The sequence below is a fragment of the Miscanthus floridulus genome, chromosome 13 (genome assembly GCF_019320115.1).
Source record: "Miscanthus floridulus cultivar M001 chromosome 13, ASM1932011v1, whole genome shotgun sequence".
NCBI classification, from domain to species: domain Eukaryota; kingdom Viridiplantae; phylum Streptophyta; class Magnoliopsida; order Poales; family Poaceae; genus Miscanthus; species Miscanthus floridulus.
Genome location: NC_089592.1, coordinates 86,447,752 through 86,475,050, shown reverse-complemented (window position 1 = coordinate 86,475,050; position 27,299 = coordinate 86,447,752). Strand labels below are relative to the sequence as shown.

At 45.8% G+C, this 27,299-nt stretch overlaps 3 protein-coding genes across 3 annotated transcripts; all 3 read left to right on the top strand.

The window, feature by feature from the left end:
* The first annotated feature begins 5,569 nt into the window (after positions 1–5,569).
* On the top strand, positions 5,570–6,745 carry LOC136499145 (uncharacterized). The gene has a single exon (XM_066494836.1). The coding sequence runs from the start codon at positions 5,609–5,611 to the stop codon at positions 6,743–6,745; it is 1,137 nt and encodes a 378-aa protein (XP_066350933.1). The 5' UTR covers positions 5,570–5,608.
* Positions 6,746–6,946: 201 nt separating this feature from the next.
* Positions 6,947–10,524, top strand: LOC136500223 (uncharacterized). The gene is made up of 5 exons (XM_066495597.1): positions 6,947–7,091; positions 7,320–7,630; positions 7,716–7,794; positions 9,436–10,007; positions 10,450–10,524. The coding sequence occupies exons 1-5, from the start codon at positions 6,947–6,949 to the stop codon at positions 10,522–10,524; spliced, it is 1,182 nt and encodes a 393-aa protein (XP_066351694.1).
* A 1,206-nt stretch (positions 10,525–11,730) lies between these two features.
* Positions 11,731–22,642, top strand: LOC136501858 (glycerophosphodiester phosphodiesterase GDPDL3-like). The gene is made up of 9 exons (XM_066497384.1): positions 11,731–11,995; positions 12,805–13,104; positions 13,364–13,476; positions 13,953–14,454; positions 20,381–20,419; positions 20,508–20,798; positions 20,950–21,089; positions 21,421–21,907; positions 22,009–22,642. Exons 1-9 carry the CDS (start codon positions 11,824–11,826, stop codon positions 22,302–22,304), a joined length of 2,340 nt encoding a protein of 779 aa, XP_066353481.1. The 5' UTR covers positions 11,731–11,823; the 3' UTR covers positions 22,305–22,642.
* Positions 22,643–27,299: the final 4,657 nt, after the last annotated feature.

The window sequence follows — 27,299 nt, the reverse complement described above, 5'->3', positions numbered from 1 at the left end:
TCTTTACCGGTGCCTTTTGGAAGACTCTTTTCAGTATTGTGGGCACAACTTTGCGTATGAGTTCCGCTTATCACCCATAGACGGACGGACAGACGGAGCGTGTTAATCAGTGTCTTGAAACATACCTCCGCTGCTTCGCCCATGCCTGTCCTTCCAGGTGGACTCAATGGATCGCCCTTGCTGAGTTCTGGTACAATTCTTCTCACCATTCCTCATTGGGTCGATCTCCATTCGAAGTACTGTATGGCTTTCCTCCACGGCATTTTGGCATTCGTCCTCCTACTGCCACACCTGTCGCTGACCTCAATTCTTGGCTCGATGACCGGGCTCTGATGACTTTAGTGATTCAGCAACACCTCAGCCAGGCTCAGAACCGCATGAAGCGCCAGGTCGATAAGCACCATTATGAACGCTCTTTTGCTATTGGTGATTGGGTCTTCTTGAAGGTTCAGCCTTATGTGCAGTCTTCACTTGCCCGCCGTGCTAATCAGAAGCTTTCATTTCGGTTCTTTGGCCCATACAAGATCCTGGAGCGTATTGGTGCAATAGCTTATAAGCTGGCTCTTCCTTCTTCCTCCTCCATACATCCCGTCTTCCATGTATCATAGCTCAAGGCTTCTCATGGTAAGCTGCCGGTGTCTGATGCTCTTTCTAGATGATCTTGCCCAGTTTCAGGTGCCTCAGCGGATACTTGATCGCCGCTGGACTTCGGGAGACTCACCTGTGGAGGAGGTCCTCGTGCAGTGGTCCCAAATGCCACTGTCGCTGGCTACCTGGGAGACACTGGAGCACTTGAAGCAGCGTTTTCCAAGAGCTCCGGCCTAGGGTCATGCCGGCTCCAAAGGAGGCGAGATTGTCAACACTTCTTCTATGGCTCCAGTGATACACTATGATGAATCATCTTCAAGTGAGCAGGCCCGGCCCGTCCGCGAGCGCCGGCCCAACGTCAGGCTGTGCCGGCCCGGAGTGGAAGGCTTAGGCATAATAGTATAAGACTTGTGTATGCTAGGGAGAGGGGGATCAGACTGGAATGTATTATGTTCATTACTATTCAAGTACTCCTCTGTTAAGCACTTGTCTGTTATATTCTGCAAATTATATTTAGTACATCAAATTTCCAGTCGAGCTTTGCAGATTCCATTTTTCTTCCTGAGCAAGCGATTCCCCACTGCTAACAATTTGATTTGATGCATACTCAGTCCGTATTCCCTTCGCTAGCTAAAAAGAAGACGAAATCGACGACTTGACCGGCGGTGACAGATGACATCATCATCATTATTATATTGTTCATTCATCATATATATATATATATATATATAATAATAATAATAATAATAATAATAATTCTCCGCTCCGACCATTCTTTCCGTTGACGCGATAATCCAGGTCAAGCCGCCGTGCGTGTGGGCCAAGAACCAGCGCTTCGATTAATTCCAGTCCATGCACGATGATTCTTCTCCACTATGATTCTTCACTTCTTTTTTTTATCGATGCCGGTGGCTTGTATGGCCTTGGAGTGGAGGCAATGCGGCCTAGCCGTGCAATTCGCCGTGGAAAACAGGTCCTTTTCTTCTTCCTACCCTCGGCAAAATGGCACCGTCGCAATCCACCATGACCCGTTACGTTGCAGCTTTTCGTCACTGTTTCCCAGCTACTTTCCTTGATTAATTCTTCTCTTCCAGCTCCTAATGGGTGCCCTGAATATTGTGATCAACGTACACTATTGCCGTGTTCTTCCTGCCCTGTGTTAGTGGGAAGGGAACAAGAGGAGATTTATTATTATCAGATATAAGCAATGCCACACCATAGATAGCGCACACAGTTCGTTATCTATGCCGCGAAAAAGCACCATGCGGCCGGGCCATGGCATCATTTGATTTTGATCGCACCGCCCGCGTGGGCTGCGTGCCAGACGAACCACCACACCACTTTTCTAGCGAATCTGCCGCAACTGAGCGCGAGGGAATCGACGGAGTCACGGTCGGACACGGAGAGGGGAGGAAGTGCGCTGCGCTTTACAAATCTCTCAGCTTTTTCATACTGAACATTCAGTGCTGCCATATACCAAGTCAAAAGGGGAGCCAAACTGCAAAGCACTACAACTAACTGTAGCTGGCATGTCTAGTGAGCAGAGCTTCCATAAAAAAGGTATTTACAGGCATTGCAAATCGGTTCACAGGGCAAACTCAGCCAAATGAAAGTATTGTTAGTTGGCGATGGACAACGGACGGTGAATACACAGCCAAGAGTGCCTACCGTATCCAATTTGAAGGAACTTTTAGCAAAATGAAGCTCATGTCCGATTTGGAAAGCAAAGGCGGAACCCAAATGCTATTTTTTTTGCTTGGACTTTACTGTATAAGAAGATCCTTACCGCTAACCATTTAATCATACGGAATTAGCCCAATGACCCGATTTGCAAGCTTTGCGGGACAGACAATGAGACGCTGACACATCTGTGCAAAGATTGCACCTTCGCTAATGAAATGTGGCCCATTTTAAAGCGGTGCCCGGGTCTATCTGCGATTGACAGAGTAGGAATGGCAGGGTCGCTTCACAAATATTGGCGAAAGTGCCGAGCAAAGTTCGATAGAAAGACAGCAAAAAGAGTTCGACGGTGTTATGATTTATTTTTGGTGGAATATTTGGAAGGAGCGTAACAGAATAACTTTTCAAAACAAATCGTTACAACCAAGACAAGTGCCTCTTTTATGCAATGAGGATATACAGCAATACCGCGCGGGCAACAAGATCTAGTGAGGGGTTAAGTTTAGATGTTTAGTGTTTCCCTTTCGTTTTCCCTGTTTAGTTGTTTTTCCAGAGGCCTCTTCCTGGAGTTGCTGTTTTCTTTTAGGCCTTGTTCGTTTGCTGAGAATCTAATACCGGAGCTGATTTCTTCCAGCCCAGGAATGAGTGGAACCGTGCCTGTCACTCATTCCCAGCCTATAACTATCCCTGCCTGTAACTATTCTCTGCTTCTACCGTCTGCTGTTCGGTTAGCCAGGGATCAATGTCAGGCGGGCAGATTTGTTTCGTATAGATACGAAAATCAGGCGCATTCGGCATGTGATATGGAGATTCAGAGCAAAGAAGATTCTGTAGTCCATGGAATCTCAAAAGTCAAAACGGAACGTTTTCAAAGTTTGTAGTGATGAAGAAAATAGAAACGCCACTCCAGATACAAAGGACTCAGCAACGCATCCTAACAGCAACAGGAATAAATCTGATATAAAACTTGCTGGCAATGTTCATCAATAAACCTGACATCGCTGCCTGAGTATATAACCAACAGAAGGCAAGGAAAATGACATTCTGAGGTACTGCTCCATATTGGAACCCAAAACTCTTTGTAATAGATGACTCAATCACAGAAACTAAAGCAGCATAAAGTTTACATCATTCCACACAATAATAAACTACATTGTTTCTTAAAAAAAGACACTATCGAACTGCCATGGCAGAGAGAAAGTCCTGATGTCCTTAGCCATAGTTCAGGCGGAACATGTCGTTCTGCACGTAGAAATTCCCAGGTCCTGCTAGCATCAAATGGAACATCTGCACAGACAACAGGTTATGATGTCACAAATTTTGTTCGTGCATGTGAATCAATAGAAGTAAATAGAGACAAAATGAAAAACCCTACACTTCAAGTAAGTATAAACCATAACAGATGTAATAAATATTAACATAACATTCTGTACAGCTTAACACAATAAAAAACTGAAAGCACTCTTCCCCATTTGGATTCAATGGAGTTCACCTATGGAACACAAGCAACCAAAAAAAGAAATACTAACACAGTTCATTGAAACATAGCCAACTGCATGAAACACAACCATAAAGTGAAGCCAAGCAGTCAAAGCAGAAGAATACATTGCAGACAGTAGGATAACAAAGAGAGATGTCCACATAATGATACAATATAACAACTAGAAAGGAAAAAAACTTGCCAATTAAGTAGACTGACCTGTTAGACCATCGCACTTTTGAGCCAAACCAAAGTTGCTTCTCGATCTAGTTCATACCCACTTAGGAAGGCCTCTCTATTTTCTTTGCTCTTGATGAAAACTGCAAATGCTTTTGCCTTCTCTTCCTTTGTCACTTCCATTGTGCTCAGAACGGATATACACCTTTTGATAGAGAAGTCATTACCTTCAGCAACCTCCTTTTCTTTGGCTAGATCTGCAGACTCATCTTGTACTTGCTTAGTCCTCATGTCTAGGTATCTCCCCATCATTTCTTCAATCCTTTCACCCTTCTTAGGTCTCTTTTCTTCCTTTTCATGTTTTTTGCTTGATGTAGTAGTAGTAGTTCTTTGCTGCCTGCTTCTTTCAACAGCTACGACCTCATTTTCTTCATCTCGTGACAGAGAACCTCGCTGTCCATTTCTTTCAACAGCTACAACCTCACTTGCTTCCTCTTGTATCTCAGTGATTGAATCATCTTCATCTAGTACCTCATGAACCTCAATGTTGTCCAAGTCATCTACATCATGAATTTGTCGAAGTGGTGCTTCCTCTTGTGGTGGCTCAAGAGAAGTCAGATTGTAAGTACCTTCAGCCAAATGACCTACACGATAACAAGGAAATAGCTATAGAAAGTGGTCTTTCCTCATGAAATTCAAGTATAAAGAGAACCAATATAGTTATGACAACTAGAAGGAGTTAATTGGGGGGGGGGGGGGAAATATCAGAGCAACTAGTAGTGCAGAACTGAAGAAAACTCATCACAGTACAGATGAGAAGAACATGGATGTAGAGTTGCTATTCTGACATCTATAAATTGTGACAAGTAGAAGCATATAACCTAACTCTATAAAACTAGCATATTGTTGCTTAGTCATCAGAACTAGTAGAAAAGCATTACTGTAACTAGCATATTGTCAGCAATATAATACTTGATCTACTGTAACTAGCATAATCAGCATTACTGTAACTAGTAGAACATGTATAATGCTTAGTGTGGCCTGGAATAGGTCTAGGCTCCATTAGAGATAGTACTATACTCCATGTTCTGGCCAGTGTGGCCTAGAGCTTGTGGAAAACTAGGAATGACTGGGGTTTTAATGATCACCTCATTAAGTCTGCCAAAGTTGTAGCTCACAAAGTCATGGGTTTTTTTGTCACAGTGGAAGAAACTTAAGCCGAAGGAGAAGATGAACATGGACGACACTCTGAAGAAACTCCAAGAAGGACAGCATGCATGGTGAGCTTTATATTTTGCTATCTTTTTGCTTGTAGCTCGCTTTTATTTCTAGATGGTAACGTTTGTGTGGGCTAAACATTGTAAGCTGGTAATCCCAGCAGATACGGTTGCTTTCAATATAAGCAGGGTCTTTGCCTTTGGTCTAAAAAAATGTTATCCTTAGAGTATGAGTTAGTGTATGTTTCCAAATATTGGCGGGAAAAGTCCTTAAACTAAATCTCTATTGAAAGGCACTGCCATCCTTACCAAGGCACTGCTTCATGCATGCATGCGTGCTGCGCTGCTGCTAATTTTCAAACACACGCATACTGCACGGATGAGCCCATCCCACCAACATTAGGCCAGAAGTAGCAGCTCACTACGAGATCGTATTAGAAAGAGGAGGGAGGAAGAAGACGATGCCATGATGCTATTTATTTTCCCCGCCTTATATCTTATGAGTTCTACTAGAGGAGGGGAAAAGAAGAAACATCATACTTCGGAAGAAACAGGCGAGGTTAAAGTTCGAAGACTCCTTGAGGGACATGTCAAGAACTGTCAAGTTGCATTTAGGATGGAACCACACATCTTTAGAGAATTGGCAAATTATCTTAGAAGCAAAAGGCTTGTTGTTGATACTAGGATAACTGTGGAGGAGAAGTTGGGTTTCTTCCTATACATGTTAAGTCACAACGCCTCGTATGAGGATCTCCAAGTGTTCTTTGGGCACATCAATGACACCTTCCATCATCACATCAACCACTTCTTCAAGGTGGTCATTCCCGCACTCTCTCGCCGTTACCTTCAAGCTCCTGATCCTAATCAAGTGCATACAAAAATCCAAGACAATCCTAGATTCTATCCATTTTTCAAGAATTGTCTAGGTGCCATTGATGGAACTCATATTCCTATTTCCATAGCCTCTGAGAAAGCTTCTCCTTTTAGAAATAGGAAGGGCACACTAAGCATTAATGTGATGGTGGCATGTGATTTCGATCTCAACTTCACTTTCGTCTCTAGTGGATGGGAGGGATCGGCTACAGATTCTAGAGTGCTACGATCAGCTATGAGCAAGGGCTTCCAAGTACCTCCAGGCAAATTCTATCTAGTCGATGGAGGGTATGCAAATACTCCATCTTTTCTTGCTCCATATCGGGGAGTTCGATACCATTTGAAAGAATTTGGGGCTGGACATCGAAGGCCGCAGAACCCAAAGGAGCTCTTTAACCACCACCACGCACTACTGAGGAACCATGTGGAAAGGGCTTTGGGGGTGCTTAAGAAGCGCTTCCCCATTCTGAAAGTTGCCACATTCCACATGTTGGAAAATCAAGTAAAGATACCTATAGCTGCTTCCATCTTCCATAATCTGATCCGATTACTTCATGGAGACGAGGAATGGTTAGATCATCAGCCGGATAATATCCCTCCAAGAAACTTTGTTGCTGTACCAAGTGGTGATCAAATGAATGACCTAAATGTGGGTTCAGTACAAGGCAACGCTTTAAGAGACACCATCGCCCAAGAAATGTGGGTTCAGTACCAGCAACATTTAAATTAATCTTTGAATAGGCTGTAATAAGTCAATAAGCTTGTAATAAGCATGGATTGTAATTAAGCCGAGACTTCTTTTTAGTCTTTAAATTAGTCTTTGAATAGGTTGTAATAAGCTTTTGTCATGAATAAGCTTGTAATAAACTTGGCTTGTAATAATTGAATAAGCTTGTAATAAGTGAATAGGCTTGTGTCATATTTGACAGCGATGGTTGGAAAAGGCTCCCCGAAGCTCAATATGATTGCAAGGGCGTCACCAAAGTTGCACCGGTTCTTGGGTACAACAAGTGGTATTAAAAAGAAGGCTTCTCCTAAATGCAGTAAGGCAAAGAAGACTGGAGGTTCTCCAAGAGGTATGGTGTTTAATTCTCTGCTATTATTGCTGTTATTTCTCTGCTATTATTGCTGTTAATTCTCTACTAAAAAAACTTTCTTGAAGTAATTTTCTTCTATACAGTTTATTGCACCATGTGCTATTATAGTAGTTTTAGTAAACCTGTAACCTATAAACTAGTATTTCTTTACTGTTATTTATATTTGCTAATTTTTGGTAACCTGATGTCTGACCATGGTTTACGTAGTAGTAAAGCAAAGAGCAGACTGGAATCCGGCCCTTGAGAAGTCCCTAGTAGACATTCTCCATGAGTATAAAGATAGTGGCTATAGAGGTGACAACGGATGGACCCCTAAAGGGTGGAATAAAATGGTGAAGGAGTTCCATCTGAGGAACAAGTATGTCAACTACACAAAGAGTCAGATTCAAGACAAAGAAGGACAGCTAAAGAAAGACTATAGGATGCTCAAAGAGGCAAGGAGGCAGAGTGGGGCCACCTGGAATGAAGATAGGCATATGGTTGAAGGATCACCATCTATGTGGGATAACCTTGAAATTGTAAGTTGATTTCTTAAAGTAATTCTATGGATATCCTCATAGTGATAACCTCATATTTGATCAATGGTTCTCTTTGAATGTGCAGACATTCCCTAAAATTAGGAAGTTCCGCAACAGTAAGGCAAGATTTCCACTATTTGATGCTTTGGGAGAGCTTTATGATGGTAGGTTCACTTTCTATAGTTGCAAACAGTGTCAATCAATATATTCTTTCTGCTTCTCACTTTAGTATTTGTTTGTTTCTATCTTGCTGATCTATATTATCCTATGATTCACTTGATTTGTCTAGTAGTCTTTGATCAAGTATTTTTGGTGACAAAACTCTTTTGACTGCTTCTATAAATAACATGTCTTATAAAATTATTTTCGTAGTAGTGGTATATACAAAGTAACAACATCATTGACCTATGTGTTAAGTAGTGTATTTGCCCGCGCAATTTTGAAACCATTAGAGAAGTAGCGCCTAAGCTAATTCCTTGCCCACTTCAATATGGATATTTGACCCATAAAAAGTTGTGTTGGTAAACCAGGTTTCACAAACCTCAACTAACAACCAGTCCAATTATGAACACATATTAAAGTTGATCTATATTTATGGTTGCCATAAATTTGTTAGGACAAGCAGCACGTGGCTGGGTCCCACAGTCTTTCAGCTCTAATCTCCTCAACTAAAGCAGTGTCATGTCTTATCTAATCATTCTTTCTTCCTCATCCATATCCCGCCTTACTTTCGTTCCATATATATATACCATTGCCAGACATGACTCGTTCGACATATGCACACTCCATAGCCCACCGTTTGCTCCATTGGTGTTTCGACATACTATAGCTCTTGTCTTTGGTGGGCTGGGCTCATCCGTGCAGTATGCGTGTGTTTGAAAATTAGCAGCAGCGCAGCACGCATGCATGCATGAAGCAGTGCCTTGGTAAGGATGGCAGTGCCTTTCAATAGAGATTTAGTTTAAGGACTTTTCCCGCCAATATTTGGAAACATACACTAACTCATACTCTAAGGATAACATTTTTTTAGACCAAAGGCAAAGACCCTGCTTATATTGAAAGCAACCGTATCTGCTGGGATTACCAGCTTACAATGTTTAGCCCACACAAACGTTACCATCTAGAAATAAAAGCGAGCTACAAGCAAAAAGATAGCAAAATATAAAGCTCACCATGCATGCTGTCCTTCTTGGAGTTTCTTCAGAGTGTCGTCCATGTTCATCTTCTCCTTCGGCTTAAGTTTCTTCCACTGTGACAAAAAAACCCATGACTTTGTGAGCTACAACTTTGGCAGACTTAATGAGGTGATCATTAAAACCCCAGTCATTCCTAGTTTTCCACAAGCTCCAGGCCACACTGGCCAGAACATGGAGTATAGTACTATCTCTAATGGAGCCTAGACCTATTCCAGGCCACACTAAGCATTATACATGTTCTACTAGTTACAGTAATGCTGATTATGCTAGTTACAGTAGATCAAGTATTATATTGCTGACAATATGCTAGTTACAGTAATGCTTTTCTACTAGTTCTGATGACTAAGCAACAATATGCTAGTTTTATAGAGTTAGGTTATATGCTTCTACTTGTCACAATTTATAGATGTCAGAATAGCAACTCTACATCCATGTTCTTCTCATCTGTACTGTGATGAGTTTTCTTCAGTTCTGCACTACTAGTTGCTCTGATATTTCCCCCCCCCCCAATTAACTCCTTCTAGTTGTCATAACTATATTGGTTCTCTTTATACTTGAATTTCATGAGGAAAGACCACTTTCTATAGCTATTTCCTTGTTATCGTGTAGGTCATTTGGCTGAAGGTACTTACAATCTGACTTCTCTTGAGCCACCACAAGAGGAAGCACCACTTCGACAAATTCATGATGTAGATGACTTGGACAACATTGAGGTTCATGAGGTACTAGATGAAGATGATTCAATCACTGAGATACAAGAGGAAGCAAGTGAGGTTGTAGCTGTTGAAAGAAATGGACAGCGAGGTTCTCTGTCACGAGATGAAGAAAATGAGGTCGTAGCTGTTGAAAGAAGCAGGCAGCAAAGAACTACTACTACTACATCAAGCAAAAAACATGAAAAGGAAGAAAAGAGACCTAAGAAGGGTGAAAGGATTGAAGAAATGATGGGGAGATACCTAGACATGAGGACTAAGCAAGTACAAGATGAGTCTGCAGATCTAGCCAAAGAAAAGGAGGTTGCTGAAGGTAATGACGTCTCTATCAAAAGGTGTATATCCGTTCTGAGGACAATGGAAGTGACAAAGGAAGAGAAGGCAAAAGCATTTGCAGTTTTCATCAAGAGCAAAGAAAATAGAGAGGCCTTCCTAAGTGGGTATGAACTAGATCGAGAAGCAACTTTGGTTTGGCTCAAAAGTGCGATGGTCTAACAGGTCAGTCTACTTAATTGGCAAGTTTTTTTCCTTTCTAGTTGTTATATTGTATCATTATGTGGACATCTCTCTTTGTTATCCTACTGTCTGCAATGTATTCTTCTGCTTTGACTGCTTGGCTTCACTTTATGGTTGTGTTTCATGCAGTTGGCTATGTTTCAATGAACTGTGTTAGTATTTCTTTTTTTGGTTGCTTGTGTTCCATAGGTGAACTCCATTGAATCCAAATGGGGAAGAGTGCTTTCAGTTTTTTATTGTGTTAAGCTGTACAGAATGTTATGTTAATATTTATTACATCTGTTATGGTTTATACTTACTTGAAGTGTAGGGTTTTTCATTTTGTCTCTATTTACTTCTATTGATTCACATGCACGAACAAAATTTGTGACATCATAACCTGTTGTCTGTGCAGATGTTCCATTTGATGCTAGCAGGACCTAGGAATTTCTACGTGCAGAACGACATGTTCCGCCTGAACTATGGCTAAGGACATCAGGACTTTCTCTCTGCCATGGCAGTTCGATAGTGTCTTTTTTTAAGAAACAATGTAGTTTATTATTGTGTGGAATGATGTAAACTTTATGCTGCTTTAGTTTCTGTGATTGAGTCATCTATTACAAAGAGTTTTGGGTTCCAATATGGAGCAGTACCTCAGAATGTCATTTTCCTTGCCTTCTGTTGGTTATATACTCAGGCAGCGATGTCAGGTTTATTGATGAACATTGCCAGCAAGTTTTATATCAGATTTATTCCTGTTGCTGTTAGGATGCGTTGCTGAGTCCTTTGTATCTGGAGTGGCGTTTCTATTTTCTTCATCACTACAAACTTTGAAAACGTTCCGTTTTGACTTTTGAGATTCCATGGACTACAGAATCTTCTTTGCTCTGAATCTCCATATCACATGCCGAATGCGCCTGATTTTCGTATCTATACGAAACAAATCTGCCCGCCTGACATTGATCCCTGGCTAACCGAACAGCAGACGGTAGAAGCAGAGAATAGTTACAGGCAGGGATAGTTACAGGCTGGGAATAAGTGACAGGCACGGTTCCACTCATTCCTGGGCTGGAAGAAATCAGCTCCGGTATTAGATTCTCAGCAAACGAACAAGGCCTTAGTGAGTTTGGAGTGGGTTTAGGGGGACGCTGCAGTGGTGATGCCCCCTTCCCTCAGTGCTCTCTGTAATTTTCTGTTTTGTTTTTTCTTTTACTTGTCTAATAAAAATCTAGCAAAACTCTTACCGCCTTTTAAAAAAAATGTTTATGCACCGACTCTACTGCGAATGACACATGGTTAGTGAGCTTTCATTTAGCGGAGTCCCGTTCGCCATCCTGTTGCATATTCTTTGGAAGGATATGTTTGGAGGCGTAGAGAAAAAAAAATACTTGAGCCACTTGCATGCGTTTCTGGTATAACAGTCTGGAGTACGGTTATCTGGCTGGACAATGATTAAACCGTGGAGTACTGTTACTTAAAAATTTGAAAAAGGACCCTACAGGCCACGGGCCACTACTCCCCGCTCGTTGTGGCTGACGCAGCGCGTGCTCACGAGCGTGTCACTGAGCGGTGGGCCCATCCTCAGTGCGCCACATTCCCCGCGTACAGACAGGTGGGGCCGGTGTTTGAACGCGGCTGTGCGGCCTACGGCTGCTATATATGCTTGCCTACCGAAAAAAAAAAACAAGAGGCCGTTTCCATTTCGTTTCAGTGAGTGCAACTGCAGCCTGCAGCAGCAGCTTCTCCTCCAGTTCCCGTGCGCCGCGGGAAGGTGCTGTAAGCTTCGGAGATGGGGAGGAGTAGACGCCATGGAGGAGGAGAACAACGGGGTGCGGGTGGTGGAGGGGTGGCCGCCGCAGCTGCCTTCGCCGCGCTGCTGCTGGGCTGCGTCGTCATGGCCCTCGTCGGCGGCGCCGCCGCGCAGGCCCCCCGGCTCCCCTCCGACTACAAAACCCTGAGCGGTAACGCACCCCATCCTTCCTTGCTTTCTTCTCTACAGCTTCCTCCACGCGTCCCGTCCTGCACCTGCAGTACTCCTCTGCTTCGCTTCGTGCATTCGTTCGTAGGAGCCGTGTGCATGCTTTTGTTGCTTCCGCGGGTCAGTACCTGCTGGCAAACCCAATTGGGCCCTTCTTGGGGATGCTTGCTCTAGAGTTTCATAGCTTCTCTGACGAGTGTAGGGAGTTCCGTTCTCTATCTCTCTAAAACATTCGTACCAACTGGTTATTGCTTCTGGGAATTCCAGAATTCAAGTTTCGGTTCTTCTCTGACAAGTGGAGTGATTGCCGCTGAGTTGCTGTACTTCAGTCGCCTGAAGTCTAAGATGATTTTAGACAACAGTCTAATACAACCAACTAATACAATTAAAAGGACAACTCACTCATAAGAGACAATTCACAATTGTTTTCTATAGTCAAACAACGACAATATTAACTAGTCTGCATAACGCTAAAAAAGTTAGGCACCTGAAATATAAAATATAGGAGAAGCGCAAAACTAATTGAGCGATAATCTGAGCAGATATACAGTCTCTAATGGGACACGGCACCAACAATCATGAGCATTTGAAAGAGCAGGTGTTGGTTTTGTAATCTTGCTGTCGCTGTTAATCAGCTGCTTAAGGTTGGAGGGTGATAAGTTTTCTGTATGTGGGTGATGAACACGGAATGCTTAAACTGTTTTCTGGTCCTTGTGATGATAATACAATGACCGGGGCGTTTTAGCCCTGAAACTCTAAAAAAACAATCATGAGCATTTGTTCTTCCTGCAGGTGCCGCTCCACTTGTGATCGCCAAAGGCGGGTTCTCAGGAGTGTTTCCAGATTCCAGCCAAAGCGCCTACTCTTTCGCCAAGGTCGCCAGCGTGCCTGGCACAGCTATGTGGTGCGATGTCCAGCTAACAAAGGACGGTGTTGGTGTCTGCCTCCGGGACATAAACATGAACAACTGCACCACCGTCGGCCAAGCGGCGTACCCCGCCAGGAAGCGGACATACGTCATCGACGGTGTGCACAAGACTGGATGGTTTGTCTCCGACTTCACCATTGCTGAGCTTCGGTCTGCAGTTCGTCGTGAGTACAGCACGCAATATATGCCACTGCAATGCAAAGCCTTTCGTTTACAGCGATGGGTGTCATATGTTAGTACGTACTAGTTTTTACATTATGGACATCTTAAGTAGTTTGCATTGACATTATTTTTAGTACTGTTTTTATGTTTTGTTTGGTCAAAATCATTTCTACGGTCATCTGCTTTTTATGGCCTGGCTTACAAATTTAGTCTAATGATGTGAGCTATTTTTCTTAACTGAATATCTACTATATTGAGCAGTAACACAAGCAATTTGGTCTCGCACTGAGAAATTCGACGACATCTATCCTATCGTCAGTGTCACTGACTTTCAGTACCTTGTCAAGTCGTCTCCTGTTTGGCTGAATGTCCAGGTTGGATTACTATTCTTGGAACTTAGACCCTGTTTGGTTCCGCTCCTAAAATTTTTGGGAGCTAAAAGTTTTAAGAGCTTCATGAGGCTGCTAAAACCTCCTAAAAGAGTGTTTGGTTCCATCTCTTAAAACTGATTAAAAGCAATAATACACGAGCAAATAGACCATGCAGCCCTCCTCTAGGAGAGAGAGAGAGGGGGGACAGGGCAATAAAGGAAGGATAGTGGGGGTTCAGGATGGACTTTAGGAGCTTTTAGGAGGGGATGGAGCTCCTAAAGTTTTTGGCCCCTCCTAAAGTTTTTTAAAAGCTTTTAGGAGGAGGTGTTTGGTTCTTTAGACAAATTCTATCCAGATTTTAGCTCCTAAAACTTTTAGAAGGGGTAACCAAACAGGAGCCATGATTTATTCATTTTGTTGCTAGCTAGTGTTATGCTACATTCGAAAGCTAATTTCCTTTTTTTTTTCCATATGTGTAGCATCCCATCTTCTACAAGCAACATGGTTTGGACATGAGCAGCTACATACTTTCAATCCGAAAGCTGGTATCCATGGATTATATCTCGTCACCTGAACTGGGCTTCCTCAAAAATATATCTGCAAGAGTTGGTCGCAAAACAAAGCTTGTGTATAGCTTTCTTGATAAAAACCTCTTAGATCACTCTATAAACCAAACATATGGTTCGCTGTCGAGGAACCTAACGTTTATTAAGTCTGTTGCATCTGGCATAATGGTCCCTAAGGACTACATTTGGCCGGTGACGAATGATAACTATCTACAGCTGCTGTCCACATCAATTGTCACAGATGCGCACAAAGCAGGGCTGGAAATATATGCCTCTGATTTTGCCAATGATAGAATTATTCCCTATAACTACAGCTACGATCCATTGGCGGAATACCTAAACTTTATCAGTGATGGTGGCTTCTCTGTTGATGGTGTACTGTCGGACTACCCTATTACTGCATCAGAGGCAATTGGTAAGCTACTAAGTTTTCCATTAGTACATCATAAGGATTCAACTACAATGTAGTTATCGATCAATGTTTTAAATAGCTGGCTAAGCCATTTTGCTATCTATGTCCTAAAAAGGGCTATAGCGGGCTATAGCGGCAGCTAATGGCTAACTTGTATATGAAAAATCTTAGCTAAATCCTTCTCAAACAGCTATAGCCGGAGATAGCGGAGGCTATAGCCGGAGATTTAAAACCTTGTTATCGATATCCTTTGAAGTACTTCCTCTGTTCTGCTATAATAATATTTTGGCTTTGCACATTTATATTAAGTAAAAGGCATAGCATTGCAATCCTCTGAACTTATATTTTCTAATACGTTGGGTTGATAAAAGAATGTTTGCACCCCCAGATAATCTACTACTCCCTTGTGTGAACATACGGTAGGGGAAGGCGGCGCCGAAAAGGTATCCTGCTGTGGTACTATAGTCGCTGCAGGGGCAGACGCCGAACGCCTCACCTGCCGCACTGTAGCCACAGCAAGAGCAGATGCCAGAGTCAGCCCTGCTGTGTTATCTAGTCACTGTTACAGCATGACAGCTGTACTAGGACTAGATGGATAGAGTTGTACAAATAGTTTGCCACTGCAACTCGATAAAGAGAGTTTAGATTTATCATCTCCTATATAGGGCTCCAGCCAACGCTGGTGTCTCTGCTGTGTGTGTATGCTCTGTTCTCCCTCACTTCTTCTACCTCTAGCCATAGTGTGTGGTGGGACAACGTTTGTCGTGGTCGGCAAGACTGGTGAGTGGTCGACTCACCTGAGCCGATGATCCTGTGGGCTAACAAGTGGTATCAGAGTCGTACAAACGTCGTCGCTGGACTAATCGCTGGTGATGATGCACGGTTCGGAGATGGGCGACAGCAGCGGTGCTGCTGTGGCTACCCAGCCACGACAGGATGTCATTGTTCGCACGGTGCGGGAGGTCAGCGGCACCAGTTGGCCGACGCTGACTCGCAACAACTATGACGAGTGGTCGGTGACCATGAAGGTTAAGCTCAGAGCCTGACAGCTCTGGAATGCTGTTGACAAGGGCACCGACAATGAAGAAGATGACATGTCAGCGTTGGAGGCTATCATCGCTACTATACCGGTGGAGTACAGGGAGCCATTGGGGGCGAAAAGCTCTGCTAAGGAGACATGGGAGGCCATTGCGGCGATGCGCGTTGGTTCCGACTGCGCAAAGAAGGCAATGGCCCAGCTTCTGAAGCAGGAGTACGCCAACCTCAAGTTCAAGGATGGTGAATCGGTGGAGGATTTCTCCCTCCGTCTACAGACGCTCATCAGCAAGCTGAAGAGCCACGGCGTCACCATCGACGAAGAGGAGGCGGTCTCCAATTACCTCCACTCTGTGCCGGCAAAGTACATCCAGATCGCTCTCTCCATAGAGATGTTGCTGGACTTGTCCACCCTCACCATTGAGGATGTGACAGGACGTCTGCGGGCGATGGACGAGCGCCTAGAGCAGGCGAGAGCAACGAAGGACAGCGGCAAACTGCTGCTGACAGAGGAGGAGTGGGCTGCTCGGAGGAACTCCGGGGTAGCTTCCTCCAGCCGCGATGGCGATGGCAAGCACCGCGGCAAGGCTTCTTCGGTGAAGAAGAAGCAGGTCGACCCCAACGCCTGCCGACGCTGCGGGAAGACAGGCCATTGGGCACGAAAGTGCCCAAATCGCAAACAGGAGAAGAAGACTGAGGCTCATCTAGCGCAAGCTGACGATGATGATGAGACCACTATCCTGATGGCGACATTCTACGCACTGCACGACGTCGAGGCCGAGGAGAAGAGAGAGGTGATGGCGGGCGAAGGACCTGGGAAGGCCCTGAAGGCTGTCAACCTCGATGAACCACGCGCCCAAGTCCACCTCGGATGTGTGGGCGACGAGCAGGAGCAGCGGTGGTATCTGGACTCTGGTGCCTGCAACCACATGACAGGCTCCAAGGCAGACTTCTCCGAGGTCGACGACGATGTTACCGATACGGTGAAGTTTGGTGATGGCTCAAGGGTGGCAATCTAAGGGCACGACACCATCATCTTCAGGTGCCAGAATGGTGAGCACAGCGCGCTAACAGATGTATATTATATCCCGTAGCTGCATTCAAGCATCATCAGCATTGGCCAGCTGGATGAGCGCGGTAGCGAGGTACTGATCAAAGACGGAGTCCTCAGGATCAGGGACCAGGAACAATGACTTCCTGCCAAGGTGAAGAGGTTCCAGAACCAGTTGTACCTGCTCGACTTAAAGGTGGAGCAGCCGGTGTGCCTGGCAGCAAGGCACACCGAAGAACCGTGTCTGTGGCATGCCCGTTTCAGACATCTCAGCCTCGATGCACTTGGTCTACTGGAGAAGATGGTCCGAGGGCTACCCCACATAGAGCATGGAGGCGAGCTGTGTGACAGCTGCCTGGCCGGGAAGCAGAGGAGGTTGTCGTTCCCAAAGGCGGCCAAGTATCGCGCAATGGACGCTCTTGAGCTCGTCCACGGCGATCTCTACGGGCCAATCACGCCAGCCACAAATGGTGGTCGGTGGTACTTCCTCCTGCTCATGGATGATTGCAGCCGCTACATGTGGCTGCAACTCCTAACGAGCAAGAACGAAGCGGCGGCGGCGATCAGCAAGTTCAAGATGCGCGCGGAGGCCGAGAGCGGCAAGAAGCTCCACGTGCTAAGAACTGATCGAGGCGGCGAATTCACTTTGGTGGAGTTCGCTGCGTACTATGCGGATCAGGGTGTGGTGTGGCACCACATCGCACCGTACTCACCACAGCAGAATGGCGTGGTGGAGCGACAAAACCAGACGGTGGTTGGCATGGCTCGATCCATGATGAAGGCCAAGGGCATGTCGGCAAGGTTCTAGGGTGAGGCGGTGACCACGGCGGTGTTCATCCTCAACCGCGCTCCCACTAAGGCCTTGAAGGGCAAGACGTCGTTCGAGGCTTGGCATGGACGCAAGCCGAGAGTGTCCTTCCTCTAGACATTCGGCTGCATCGGCCACGTCAGGAAGACAAAGCCGGTCCTGACCAAGCTGGAGGATAGGAGCACACCGATGGTGTTCCTAAGCTACGCGGAGGGTACCAAGGCGTACCGGCTCTATAACCCACGCAGAGACAAGGTGCTTGTCTCGTGCGACGTCGTGTTCGACAAGAAGGCGGCCTGGGACTGGAACAGTCCGAGAACGGGGGAAGCTGGTGGCTTGACCAACACCTTCGTCGTCGAGCACTTGGTCATCCACGGTGGTGGAGACACTAGGAAAGAGCTGCCGAGAACTCCAGGAGGGGTGCCGAGCACTCCAGCGACAGAGCCAAGCACACCTAGGGAGGTGTCGAGCACTGCGGAAGGGGTGCCAAGCACTCTAGGAGTGGAGCCGAAAGGTCCTATAGTGGTGGCAACCACTCCAGGATGGGTGCCGAGCACTCCCGTAGCGGAGCCGAGGGGTCTTGTAGTGGTGCCGACCACCGCACGACGGGCGCCGAGCACTCCGGGAGGGGTGTAGACCACTCTAGGAGTGGTGACGAGCGGTCCGGGAGTAGTGCCGAGCACTCCAGGTGCTGTGCTGATCACTCCAGCAGAACAGGGAACTCCATCAACGTTGATCCAGTTCGCCTCACCTCCAAGTGACATCAGTGAGTTCATGGATGCCTTCCACGAAGGTGAGGTGCGGTTCCGCAGGCTGGACGACATCGTCGGCGGCATAGGGCCCTCAGGCCTGGCTGGTCGGCTGCTCAATGACCAAGAGCTGCTGCTCGTCGGTATAGAGGAACCACCCACGTTCGCGCTGGGCGAGCGCGATGGAAATTAGCGACGGGCGATGCTAGAGGAGATGAAGGCGATTGAGAAAAACGAGACTTGGTAGCTCATCGATCCACCTCCAGGATACCGTCCGATCAGCCTGAAGTGGGTGTACAAAGTCAAGCGGGACAAGCACGGCGCCATTATCAAACACAAGGCGCGTCTCATCGCCCGAGGCTTTATTCAGCGTGAGGGCATCGACTTCAAAGAAGTCTTTGCGCCGGTAGCGCGCATGGAGTCTGTCCGTTTGCTACTGGCTTTGGTGGCAGCAAAGGGCTAGTGCATCCATCACTTGGATGTAAAATCGGCCTTCCTTAATGGCGAGCTGGCGGAGACGGTCTTTGTCAGGCAATCTCTGGGTTTCGCCATCAAGGGAGTGGAGCGCAGTGTGCTCCGACTGCGCAATGTGCTCTACGGGCTACGGTAGGCCCCACGAGCGTGGAACGCCAAATTTGACGCCACGCTGGGCGAACTTGGGTTCACAAGGTGCGCAACCGAGCATGCGCTCTACAAGCAACGACGGAGGAAGGAGGAGCTCGTCATTGGCGTGTATGTGGATGACTTGATCGTCATCGGTGCGCATGCGGAGGACATTGATAGCTTCAAGCGCGAGATGGCGGCTCGTTTTCGAATGAGCAATCTCGGCGCGCTCTCCTACTACCTCGGCATTGAGGTGAGACAAGGGAAGGAGGCACTCACGCTCGGTCAGAGTGCGTATGCCTCAAAGCTATTGGAGTGGAGCGGAATGGCTGAGTGCAAGCCGTGCGTGACTCCGATGGAGGAGCGGCTAAAGCTGACGAATGTCAGTACCGCGGCGAAGGTAGATGCAACACTCTACCAGAGCATCGTCGACGGTCTGTGCTACCTAGTCCACACGAGGCTAGACATTGCGTTCACCGTGGGCTACGTCAGTCGCTTTATGGTGGATCCTAGAGAGGATCACTGGGCTATAGTGAAGCGGCTACTGTGCTACGTCAAGGAGACGGTAGATCAAGGGATCGTCTTCCCCAAGACTAGCAGAAGTAGGCTGCAGCTCACTGTGTTCAGCGATGTAGACATGGCGAGAGACATCGACGGACGGCGGAGCACCTCTGGCGTGCTCGTCTTCCTCGGGTCGGCTCCAATTTCATGGCTGTCATTGAAACAGAAGGTAGTGGCGCTATCTACATGCTAGGCAGATTACGTAGCGGTGGCCACAGCGGCGTGCCAAGTTGTGTGGCTGTGCTGGCTGCTGGGCGAGCTGACAAGTGTGGAAGCTCACCCACCAGCACTGATAGTGGACAACCAGCCCGCCATCGTCCTCGCGAAGAATCTAGTTCTCCATGACAAGAGCAAGCACATCGACGTTAAGTTTCACTTCCTCAGGGACTGTGTCGATGGAGGGCAGATCGTCATCGAGTTCGTCGAAACTAGTCGGCAACTCGTGGACGTCCTCACCAAGCCGCTCGGCCGTCTTCGACTCACGGAGCTGAAGGAGATGATCAGCATGGAGGGGGTTCAAGGGTTAGCAGTAGGATTAGGAGAAAAATTATTAGATAATCTACTACTCCCTTGTGTGAACGCACGGCAGTGGAAGTCGGCACCAAAAAGGTACCTTGCTGTGGTACTGTAGCACTGCAGGGGCAGGCGCCGAACGCATCACCTGCCGCACTGTAGCCACAGCAGGAGCAGGCGCCAGAGTCAGCCCTGCTGTGTTATCTAGTCACGGTTACAGCATGGCAGCTGTATTAGGACTAGATGGATAGAGTTGTATAAATAGTTTACCACTGTAACTCAGTTAAGAGAGTTCAAATTTGTCATCTCCTATACAGGGCTCCGGCCAACGCTGGTGTCTCTGTTGTGTGTGTATGCTCTGTTCTCCCTCACTTCTTCTACCTCTAGCCATACTGTGTGATTGGACAACGTTTGTCGTAGTCGGTAAGACTGGTGAGTGGTCGACTCACCTGAGCCGGTGATCCAGTGGGCTACCCCCACCCACACACACACATTTTAAGATATGTTTGTGCCCATTTGAAAACTTAGTATGATAGTTAGTTGTTTTTATGACGGAAAAAGCAATACTCCGGTATGGTTTTTAATTCATTTGAATCTTCTCATCTGCAGGTTGTTTTGCTAAACTGAATTCAAGTAAGACGGATCATGGTATGTTTCATGCCTTAGTAATTGTACCATGATGGTTGGATATCTTCTATTTCAACTCAGTTTAATTATCTGTAGCGCTTCTTTACAGGGAAACCCTTAGTTATCTCGCATAATGGTGATAGTGGAGACTATCCGGACTGTACAGACCTGGCCTACCATAGTGCCATTGATGATGGCGCAGATGTAATTGATTGTCCAGTTCAAGTGACAAGTGATGGAGTTCTTATGTGCATGAGTTCCATTAATCTGCTTGACACCACGAATGTTCAGATAACACCTTTCGCCACTCCTCCTTCTGTTGTTCCAGAAATTCAGCCTACACCAGGAATCTTCACATTCAACCTCACTTGGGCCAACATTAGCAGTAGTGCTTTAAAACGTGAGTTTTCTTTTGTAGCATTGTCGATATAATTTTTACCGTGTTGCTTTCTACTACCAAAAGTAAATGGAAAATAACATTACAAATACATGAATACCTCACAAAAGGCACAAACTCATAAGTATCCTTTTGACTGGCCCTTTATCTACAGCCAAGATATCTTCCCCAGTGAGTGATTATTATCTTGTTAGGAACCCAAGGTACGCAAATCAAGGGAAGTTTCTGAAGTTATCTGACTTTCTTGCAATCGTAATGGATAGCGATTTGTCTGGTGCCATGATCATTATTGAGGTGATACCTTCACTCAAAGTTTTGCTTATTTTGATATGATCTCATAGAATTGAACTTTCCACCTGATTTTTGTCTCTCTATTATGACAATGTGATACCTGTCCGTTTCGTTAAAAAAAGCATGACTATATGATGTGCAAAAAAGTTCACCAGATAGTTAACATCATTATATTAAGAAGGAGACATAACTTGTATAAACTTCTACAAAGATTGTGTTTTTCCCTTATGGCTTACCAAATATCCTATTAATCTTTCAAGAAGTTAAATATCTTAAAATTATCTTAATAAATAGAATTCTTTCGTCATTGACCAATCTATCTTTTGTACTACAGAATGCTGCATATATAGCGAAGTCATTAGGAATTGACATTGTTGATTCTGTAACCACTGCCTTAAGTGCTGCTGGCTTTGGTAATCAGACTGCCAAGGAAGTTCTGATCCAGTCAAAAGATAGTGCTGTTCTAGTCAAATTGAAGCAGCAGAAAACAAAATACAAGCTTGTTTACACTCTCCCTTCAAGCATCGGGGACGCTTCTAATTCCTCATTGAAAGACATTAAGAAGTTTGCTCATGCTGTAGTTGTTGACAGGTTATCTGTTTTCACTCTAAGTTCTGATTTTATCATAAGACAGAACAGACTTATGCAAGATCTGCAGTCAGCGGGGCTAGCTGTGTATGCACAGGTGTTCCGGAATGAGTTTGTAGCACACCCGTTGGATTTCTTTGGAGATGCAACTGTGGAAATCAATTACTATGTTCAGTCATTTAATCTATCTGGCATCATAACTGATTTCCCGAAGACAGTCAGAAGATACAAAAGTAAGTCTCATTTGCCACGTCATGTGACTAATCACTAGCTCGCATGCAGTTGCAGTATTTATGCTCCATGTTCTGACACCTACATACTCTTGCATTGGCAGAAAACACCTGTACAGTTCTGGGAAAGGATACGCCCGACTACATGCAGCCTGTTGTGGTTGGCGCCCTTGTACAGTTGCTCCAATCCTTCCAAACCCAGCCGCCATCTGTGGCACCAATGCCGACACTGAATTCTTCAAGCGTGGAGGAGCCGCCTCTTCCTCCTACTGCGCCAAGAAATGTGCCTGATGTTGGCCCCTCAGGGGGCGCCACCGCTCCTCCTTCTGATGCTCATCAGACGGTTGCTGCAGGTACTAGTATGCTACTTGTGATGGTTTCCGCAGCTCTGCTGATCTGAGCAGACACATGGTACACAACGGAAGCTAATGACAATTTCCTTTGGATTCGAGCAAGCTTTGACCAGCGATACGGTGCTACCATGCACTTTTTTCTCAGCTATTTTGGTATGTGGCCGCATAATCGTGTCCACATGTACAAATTTGTCAGTAGAAAGGTCATACTATCTCCAGTGAGCATGGTGTGTGTGGATATATCATACAGTACATTGCTAGTTGATACCACATTTTATGGTTTATGCACGCCATTGCTTTGTATAGGTCCTCATTCTGAGCTGAACATGCATATATATGCTCTGTGAATTGTCAAGCCTCACGCGTGGATTCCAGTCGTGGTTGCTGTTACTGGCTTACTTACTGCCTAGCGCGGAGTAGTAACAGCCTGGTCAGCTGGTCTCGGGCTTCTCGAGTTGACTGAGCTGCTCCACTGAGAGCACAGCTACCCCGTGTGTAAGCGACTGTTTGGATTCATTAGCACTGATAGTTAGCCTCCACAAAGTCGAAACTTCGAAACACTATCCACATTGGATATAACACATTGCATTGTATGATCGCAACACAACTATGATGCCAATCACCCGTATTTGACATCTTTTAGGCTTTTACTCTCAGCACAGTGCTTGTAAGATCGCAACATGTGAGACGGATGCAAGATATAGGACTGACACTTCCCTGTCTCCTAAAGTGAAGAGCACACTACTAAATATAGGCTCTCTGATTAGCACAGGCAGATATTTTTACCTTTTTAGAGACCGCATCAGGTCTCAAGAAAAACTCTCTTAATCGATTAATAAAGGCGGTCTCGAAAAAAGGCTATCAACAGAGATAGCATTCTAAGGATCCACCTCTACAATAGACGACACTTTTAAGAGATCAGCTTCTATAAATAGTTACATAAAAAATTAATTTGTAATTTTTTTCTTCTATAAATAGTTACATAAAAAATTAATTTGTAATTTTTTTCATACGAAGTCGGATGAATACGAAATTTATACCAAAATTGTAAATCTAGAGTACAACATAGGGGTATGCCAAATCCTCGAGAAGGAGACAGTAGTCCGAATGACCCCCTGACCGACCCTCCGAATCGGTTGGGGGCTATAACCATCGGGTATGCTCGCGCGTACCCTCTAGTGGAACAAGGATGGCTTGGCAGCCTGTAAATCGCCCTCCAACATGGAGGCCCGAGATGTCAAAAGGGCAGGCCCGAGCAGGCCAAGCGACCATTGCTCGGGGTTTGGGGGCTCAGCCACATCGTCGGGATTCCCAACCGACGTAGAGCCTAGACCGAGCCCCCGCCATGGTGACTACCCTAATCTTAGCTTGGGGCCAACCGACGTCTAGAGCCAAGACCAGAAGCCAACCCCGGAATCCGTTAGGCCGTCAGAGTCTGACAAGTACAGAAGCACTACACCGCCTTCCCGTTCCATAGCCACGAGGCACTATTAGCCACTCCTTCGGTAGGGCCATGCAAGGGGTGTGACGCATCAGAACAAGAGACTCCCTAAGCCCACGGGGCAGAGGCCTTCGGGCCCACTCGTCAGCCCCTTTGGGTATGGGGAGAATTGTTGCATACCAAGAAAGCCTCGAGAAGGCTCACCTGGGGAAGGCCGCGTCGCCGTAGACATCACCTGACGGTCAAGCTCCAGACTGCAGTAGAGATGTCAGGGTGTGGTTGTGACATTGTCGGCCCTCCTCCTACATGACAAAGGAGTACCTAGCGAATTATTATGATCATTCCTGACCCTCCTCCAAAACCTGCACCAGCCAAGAAGATGACCCCTAGGAAGAAGCAACTGGCCACAAAGGTGAAGAAGTCTCCTGCCAAGGGGAACTGATAGCAAGCAATGAACCTTTGTGATGCATATTTTGGAACATATGTTATGGTATTGCAAGTTGCATGAACAACTTGTTATGGTATTGTAAGTTGAATGAACAACTTGTAATGTATTGTCTTCTAGGCCTGAACAACTTGTAATGACTTTGTTATGGTTGTGTCATGTATCCAGACTGAATTTGCTATTTTAATTCTAGTTTCATCTCATTTGCATTGCTACATCAGTGCTCTTCCTGTGATGATTTTTGGATGTCATGTACAAGTGCAATAACAGAAACAACATTCCATTAACCATTGAATATTTTACACATACATGCCCACTGGTTGGTCCAACTAATACTGAAACACATAGGCCATGTTCGCTTCTCTTATAATCCGTCTTTTTAGCTTGTTTTTTTAGCCGGAATAGTATTTTTATCTCACAACGAATCAGCCAGAACAGTGTTTCGGTTTGTTTTTTCAGCGAAGCGAACGGGACCATAATACATTACTCAACTAACACATAGATTTACCTAGTTCAACTAACAGACAACTACTTCATCACATACATAGCTCGAACCACTACACCAGCACATGTGACCATGCTCAAAGCCTTCACTGCACCAACCAAAGCATCCAGCTTCACCTCCATTGAATTCTTCTGCATAGGCACCAGTGCCCTTGAATCAGCTTCTTCCTGTACAGCTCCATGTTGTTCCAGATTCATCACAATCTTCCCCATGTCCACCAATTTGGCTAGGTACTCTCGCTGCCACTCAAAAAAACCACAGCTTCCTGAAACCTAAACACATGGAAACACATCAAATCCCACAAAACGAGTCAAAACCCTAACAAATCTGGAACAAATCCAAACAAAAAATGTGGCTTACCCCTTGCATGTTCCTAGGACATTTGAAGAAGACACGCCCCTTGTTGCCATTGTCATCTGTCTGGGCCACGAGCTCCAGCACCCTCTGCAGCCCACACTCATCGCAGATGATGAGGGGGAGCCTAGTCTGTCTCCCGAGTGGGTACTCCCCTATCCTATCCGGCAGCCGCGGGCACCTGTTGCGCGTCGATGAGCTCGCACGACGAGACATGGCGGCTAGGGTAGGAGAGGGCAATGGAGGGGCGGCGACGACCCAGGGAGGGGAGACGGAGGAAGAAGAAGTGGGGAGAGAACCGTTGGGACTGAGTAGACGGGTGCCACGCTGGCTGGCTGATCTGGTTTGCCATATCAGCAAAAATGGCAAAATAATAGACGAATTAGTGTTTTCTGAGATGTTTTTGTAGTTTGCATCATAAAGTTGGTAACAGGAGAGGCAGACGCCGTAAGAATGGCAAATAATTAGAAATCTCTTGCTAGCTGTGCTTCCGAGCTAGCTATTTTAAGCCCGTTGGGGACGCCCTGATCGCGAAGCTGTCACGTGCACAGCACAGATAACGACAAGTTTCTCCGGCCAATGCAAGCAGCAATTCAGAGTTCATTCAGACGATCGGTTCTGAGTGTCCGATGAATAGGATTTGCTGTGTGGCTGAGAGGTTTGCCTCGGAGGCTCGGAGGCCATGGTTGCAGCAGCGTACTACGGACCTGTTGTATAGCTGGACTAGTGCTACGCCACTAAATTGTAGTTTGGTCGAATTACGTTATTAGTCTTTGTCGGTAGTTCATATATCTAGACAGTATATGATTAAACTTTATTCATCCATTTTTTTTGAATTTTATTCATCTAAATTTTAGTTGGACTAAGAACTAGTAGTTCGGATAATCCAATACCCACTACAACAAAGGATGCACAGCAGCAGGGTTGGGTATCATCGAAACGGAATTTCTTTCGTGTCTGAGTGCGACACAACGCAACGATTCTCGACCACACACAACGCAACGATTCTCGATTCAATGACGAATTGTTCAACGGAGTTTCTTTCGGCCACGGACTGGCAGTGAATGATGCACGGGCGTGTCAGGCACTGATGATATAGTCCCTTCGTCCAAAAAGTGGCGCACATATCATTTTCAAAAAGTCCAATAATTTTAAGCTTAAATAAGTTTATAAAAAATATCAGTATTTTCTATGAAAATATATTGCATGATTGATTTGATGGTATCTGTTCATTATCATAAATGTTAGTGCATTTTATATAAGTTGGATCAAACTTAGAATTAGTTGACTTCATGAACAACGGTTGAATTTGGGTCTACAATTTGTGCCTAGTAGTGTACCATGAGACATTTTGAGCGCGTTTGGTTGCCTGTACCAGCCCTTAGCCAGGCCCTCCGCATGCGAGAACATACATTTGTTTGGTTCACATATCTGTCAGGCCAGGCTCTCCGAGTGCAAGGAGCCCCCGCGCCAGCCTCTTAAGAAACATAGAAATCGGTCGTTTCTGGCGGGCCAGGCTCGCGCAGTACGGGTAATTAGCCATCTAATGGCGTTATTAATGTAGTATTAGCACAATATTAAATGCTATTAACATATTTCGATTCATATTAAGGAGTAATAAGATAAATTAAGAGATATAAGATAATAGTTGTTCGTAATAAATGTCATGATGATGATTATTTATATATTTTTATCTCATGCAACCTGTCCTTATGAGAGCAACCAAACAGGTTCTTGGGACAACATGGCTCATGCAAACAGACAACCAAACGCCACGCTCTAGTATGCATTGTGCCTAGCTACCGAGAGCCATGCTCCTCTCATGCGAGTCAGGCTGAGTTCATCCACGAACCAATCAAGCCCTTGGGATTGGTTTTAGGGTCAGACGGAGGTTGTGCCCCAAGATGTAGTTGACCTCTACGAGGCTGTCGAATGCTAGTTGAATCCTCCCTCTAGCCATGGATCTAAGGCCTTAGCCATTGGATCTCGCAGCAAAGCGGCGAGGTGCGTGAATAAGGTGGGAGGAGGCGCTCATGCCAACCATGGGTGAGAAAGGGGGCAGGGGGTCTCTGGCTCTCTGCCCCTAGACATGAGGTTAGCCTCGCCTAAGGTAAATACCGAGAGGAAGGGAGGCTTTGACAAGGCGGGGGTGGAGGATGCAACGACAGCATGGAAAAGTCGTATTGTATTGGGTTGAAACTATAAAATTTTTGCAACTGCTAGCGCCCAGACATCCGGATGGGCGTGCGTGTCCAGATGCCTAGCCTGCTACACGCCCGCGCCGCTCTCCGTGCTTC